At 43.4% G+C, this 5308-nt stretch overlaps 1 protein-coding gene across 1 annotated transcript; it reads left to right on the top strand.

Moving 5' to 3' along the window:
- Window positions 1–475: 475 nt before the first annotated feature.
- On the top strand, window positions 476–3990 carry LOC104511882 (snRNA-activating protein complex subunit 3-like; the record flags this gene model as incomplete). Its single annotated transcript, XM_010154669.1, has 4 exons — window positions 476–549; window positions 1682–1766; window positions 3212–3316; window positions 3841–3990. Coding segments are annotated over exons 1-4 (411 nt in total), but the record flags the coding sequence as incomplete, so codon positions are not given.
- Between the last annotated feature and the right edge of the window lie 1318 nt (window positions 3991–5308).

Genomic DNA, 5308 nt, shown 5'->3' with positions numbered 1-5308 from the left:
CTAGGTACCCCAAGAGGGATATTAGCTTTACCCTACAGGTTTAGGTTGATGATTCCTTTTGGTTGAATCTGTCTGCCATATTTCATCAGAAAATCGGAGTAGGTGGATGCGATTTGAAAAAGCGGCATTTTTAGTTTATAAGAAGTCTTGGACACACATGTTGAATGAGGCTTGTTAAACCTCTGTAGGCAGCTATGCTCCATTAGGCAGAATGCAAAATAAAGAGAATTTACCCAATTGCCATGAAAGCCAGGAGTAAACTCCAGGACTCTTTGTCTCCTGTTTTTTTATCTTAACAACCATACTGCCCTTTTACCCTGATTTAGGCTATACAGGCTCTATCTTGTTTATTCACATTTTGCTGCCTTTGTTCCTTTTAAGAATAGCTTAACTGATTTTCATTCTGAAAATGAAAAGTATGGAAAAAAGTATGAAAAAAATGTGTAATAGTTATTTTCTTTATTGTCCTAGCATTGATATGTTAATGTCTTCCGATAAAGAAGAGGACCCAGATGCTATTCCTGAAGATAGCAGTCTGCTAACCCTACGGTATGTGGTGGTCAGTACCCTGGTACAGGGTTGGGTGGAAAACAAGCACAAAACCAATTCTGGCTGCTTGTTCCTTTCCAAGGCAGTGGTGTACTTTCTGAAACAGTGTCTGGAAATACTCTTAAGGGCAGAAACACCAGCTTATAATAGGAGGATTGGTATGAGTCTTTTGCTTGAATGTTACTTGGGAATTTTTTATTAGATATACAGGATATGTCATTTTTCTTAGTGGAAGAACTTGGGATTTCTGAACTTGGGTACTTCTGAACTGGCATCTAAAATGGGAGTGTGCAGGGGACTTCTCATAATCGTGGTGGAGGTTTCTCCAAAGCCTTGTGAAATACAGATCTGTAGCTCTTTACCTCTGGTCACCCACAGTCACATTGGAACTGCCAAAGTGTAAGTACTGAAGTTGTAGCCAGATACCTCTTTATCTGAGCCCACTCCTTACAGAATTCATTGATACTACTGGTGCATTTCAGAGGCTGAGCAACCTGTGTGAAGTTTCTATCAGTTAGTGAACTTTGTACTCATTCTTGGCCAGTTCAGGCCTTTACTGTGTTTGAATTTCAGTTTGCATGGTACTAATGTAAGGGAATGTGATCAGTGTCAAGTCTGATTGTTACTGAAAACCTTCAGGAAGGTCTGGAGGGTAAACAGTCTTGTTCTGGAAGTTAAAAACGATTTAGTGTTCATGCAGGTGTTAAATACATGTATTTTAGTAGATGTTCTATGTATGATTCTCTCTTCTACAAATGATACTGAAGTTTTCTAAAGAAGTGTTTGTCCTGGTGTCGAGAATGATTGTGGGTTTTTTTTTTTTTATAATTTGTCTGAAGTGGGAGGGATGGTTGTTTTTTTTCTCCTAAGTGTAAAACTGCCCACAACCAACCTCTAATTTGTGCATAAGGGGAAGGAAAAACAGAAGCTGAAATTGACAAGCTGGCCTGTGTGCTACCAGATGGTGGGAGCCAGGGGACAAGAGGATTGTAAGTTAGGGTGTAGTACTAAGACAGCCAGGAATCTGCTCTTTGAGAGCTGCTCTGTAGTAGCTTGTGTTGTTTAAAAATATGCCTGGAGATTCTGATGGAAGTTTTTGAATAAAATCTTGTCCTGTGTTTCTGCCCCTCAGAATCAGAAAGAAGGTATTAGAGCGGAGAAAAGAAACAATTATTGTGGATCGGTCTTGCAGACAAGAAACTCTTGCTTATGAGATGGTAAGTGCCCTGACATTTCGTAGGATCTCAAGACAGTTCAGCACAGCCAAAGTCCAACTTTGGCGCTTTGTTTTTTTCCCCATCGCTGTGAATCCCTGTACGCTGTAAATGTTTGCAGGTAATGGTTAAGATTAAGGACATTTTATTGAAAGACAGGACAGGAACTCTGCTCTTAGTCTCTTCATACTGAAGGTAGAAAGAGGAACTCCAGCTCACCATCGCACTATAACTGCTTTCATTTGGTTGCTACTAAAGCATTGTGCAGGGGATCAAGTATACTAAAAATCATGTGAACTTACTGTAGAGCTAGACAAAATGCATCATGTTTTTGCCTGTGTTGGGATCTAAGCTTTTCATGCGTAAATGATTGTGAACCAGTTCCTGTAGGGCTGAAAGGGGAAGACAGTAGGAGCATGGTGGTAGGAAGTTCCTGATTCTGAGCTTTGTAACCCAAGTTTCTCAGCCATTCTGAGCTGTCAGGAACCAGGAGTGTAGTATCAGCCCCTCAAAAGCCATCTTGGAATTCCTTTAAGCATGCTTAGTACCTTTTTTTTTAATTAAAGGTTTTTTCACAACCATTAAAGTTCTAAACATAAAGCTCTTACATTTCACAGTGCTGTGGTCTGTGGCTTGGACAAGCAAGCTGAGAACTACTTTAAAAATCAGGGATGGAGGGGCAGTGAGGAAGGAGCTTCACTTGTGACTATTAAGCATCTTTTCCCCTTGAGGTTTCCTGGCCTGTCAAGAGTGATCTTGTTTCAACTGCCCAGAGGCCCAGGGACATTATGTAAGCACCATGCAGCAGCTGAGATGCAACAGCTGCGTTCAGCTTGCAGCCTAAGTAGGATGGAAATGTGGGAATGCTGTCGCTCTTCTAAGGAAAAGTAGTATGGCAAGGGCAATGCTGGACTTTGTGTCTGGATTTTGGAGAAATTGAGACCTGCAGCTACGTCAAGCTCCCTAATAAGAGGAAGCATTGCACTAATTCTTATTTTCATACACTTTGTCCTATGGCTGGTTTCTGGGCCAGCCTTTCTCAAGTTTGAGGGTTGCAGTCTCCCTTTACTTATGAAAGTGTTCAAAGAGCATTTCAGAACATGAAGTGATGGAAGTTGGTAGCAGCTGGGTTCCGTCAGGGCAGAGTGGCAGCAGGCTTTAATTCTTTTATGCAAGGCTTCTCAGTAGCCAATGCACAGACAGCTATCTCATTGTAGCTGAAAGCACCTCAGCTTCTCCAGAGCCTCAGGACTGAAAGAAGATGTTTGAAATCAGTAATTACAGCAGTTTCTCACCTTTCCGTCTTGGAGAAGGTAGGCTGTTAGCAATTCAGAAGGGTACACAGTCAAAACTGTTACAGTGAGAACAGAGTTTCTCAGACTCTCATCCAGGGGCTGTGATACATAAGTGATTACCAGTACAATATATATTTACCTTTATTTTTCCAGGAGTCACATGCAAGTGGAAAGAGGCCAGACAATCCAACAGATCTAGTTGAAGAGGGAGAACTACTTTTAACTGTGAATATCTTCTATCCTGCCATATTTCAGAAGGTTGGTACTAAATTCTCCAGGTGGCATTTTGATGTCTCTTTCCTACTGCAGGAATACCTTACTTTCCCAAGCAGTTAAAATCAGTGAGTCCACTGAGGGGGTGTGGTAAACCCTTGAACTGTGGTAACTTCTTAAGAATTTTTCAGGATCTGGCTTTCATTCTGTTAGTGGTTTACAGAAGGAAATTTTTACAATAATTACTCAGCAAATAACTGATTTCACAGGAAGCTCAAAATCTGAAACTGTGTACATGAAAACTGAAGTACTCTTTCTGGAATTGGGGTAGGTGTGCTAAGACTTTCTGTCTTTCTTGTGCTTTCCGGTGGAGATTGTGACGTTTGAGTTTCTGAGTAAAACTAATAAATGGCAGCCTTAGGAGAGGCTGAAGCAAGATCACGTTTGGAGTCTTGCGCAGAGAGGTGATGTGCCGTATGCTGCCATTGAAGACCGCAAGCTGTCAGCTGAAGAGCAGTACTGGTGCTGACAAGTGATTTTTTGAAGCTTGTGTGCTATTTTCTTTGTAGCATAAAGATCACAAACCCTATCAGACAGTCCTGGTCCTGGGCAGCCAGAAGCTCACTGAGCTGAGAGACTCTATTTCCTGCGTCAGTGACCTCCAGATAGGTGGTGAGTTCAGCCATCAGCCAGATCAAGCACCAGAGCACATCAGCAAGGTAAAACCTATGTATGTCTGTATGTGTAGGAGCTTTGAAAACATACACAAGAAGGGGAGGCAGAGTTTTGTTGTTTCTTCTTCAGCACTGAGTTCAGTTGCATTGGTTCTGCCTGTGGGTTACACTCTAAGTAAATGCTTCCTGCTAAAAAATGTCATCACTGGGAAGTAGTAGCACTGGCAGTGAGCTACTGCATAGATGTATCCCTGTGTACTGACTTTACCGTCAGCTGTATTCTGAAGCACCAGAGGCAATAGAAAGCTAAATGTGGACTGGCCCGCTCTGAACTTAACATGTCTTGGTGTTTGCAACTGAGTGCAGTAGGAATGGATATTATTCCCCTCTCCCACAATTGCCAGGTGTTCCCTGGTGGTGTGCAAAAGGTTTATAAAGAAAAAATACTCTAATTGAAAAAACTGAAGTCACATCATTTTGGTAATATATTACATATAATAGATACCGTATCACAGGCTGGTTGAGGTTGGAAGGCACCTCTGGAGGTCATCTGGTCCAACCCCTCTGCTGAAGCAGGACTACCTGCAACAAGTTGTCCAGAACCATGTCCAGATTGCTTTTGGGTATTCTCCATGGATGGAGATTCCACAACCTCCCTGGGCAACCTGCACCAGTGCTCAGTCAACCCTCGCAACAAAAAGTGTTTCCTGATGTTCAGACAGAGACTCTTTCATTTCAGTCTGTGCCCGTTGCCTCTGGTTCTGTCACTGGGCACCACTGGAAAGAGCCTGGCTCCACAGCCCTTACCACCCTCCTTATAGAGGTCTTTGTATATTTTAGTAAGATTCCTCCCTGAACCTTCTCTTCTGCAGGCTGAACAGTCGCCGCTCTGACAGCCTTTCCTCATAAGAGAGGCGATCCCATTCCCTCATCATTTTTGTGGCCCTTTGTTGAACTCTTTCTAGTATGTCCACCTCTGTCTTGTACTTGAGCTCAGAACCAGATACAGGACTCCAGGTGTGGCCTCACCAGTGCTGAGGAGAGAGAAAAGGTCACTTCCCTCGACCTGCTGACAATATTTTGTCCCGTGCAGCACAGGACACATTTGCCTCCCTTGCTGCAAGGGCACGTTGTTGGCTCATGTTCAACTTTGTGTGTGCCAGGACCCCCAGGCCATTTTCTGCCCAGCTGCTTTCCAGCTGAGGAGCCCCCACCACACAGCAATGCAGGGCGTTGTTCCTCCCCGGGTTCAGGACCTTGCACGTCTCCTTGTTGAACCTCATGAAGTTCCTGTTGGCCCATTTCTTCAGTCTGTCAGGGTCTCTCCAGACAGCAGGATGATCATCAGGTGTATCGGCAGCGC

Source organism: Eurypyga helias, unplaced genomic scaffold (genome assembly GCF_000690775.1).
Source record: "Eurypyga helias isolate BGI_N326 unplaced genomic scaffold, ASM69077v1 scaffold717, whole genome shotgun sequence".
NCBI classification, from domain to species: Eukaryota; Metazoa; Chordata; class Aves; order Eurypygiformes; family Eurypygidae; genus Eurypyga; species Eurypyga helias.
This window is presented reverse-complemented; position numbering and strand designations above follow the sequence as displayed.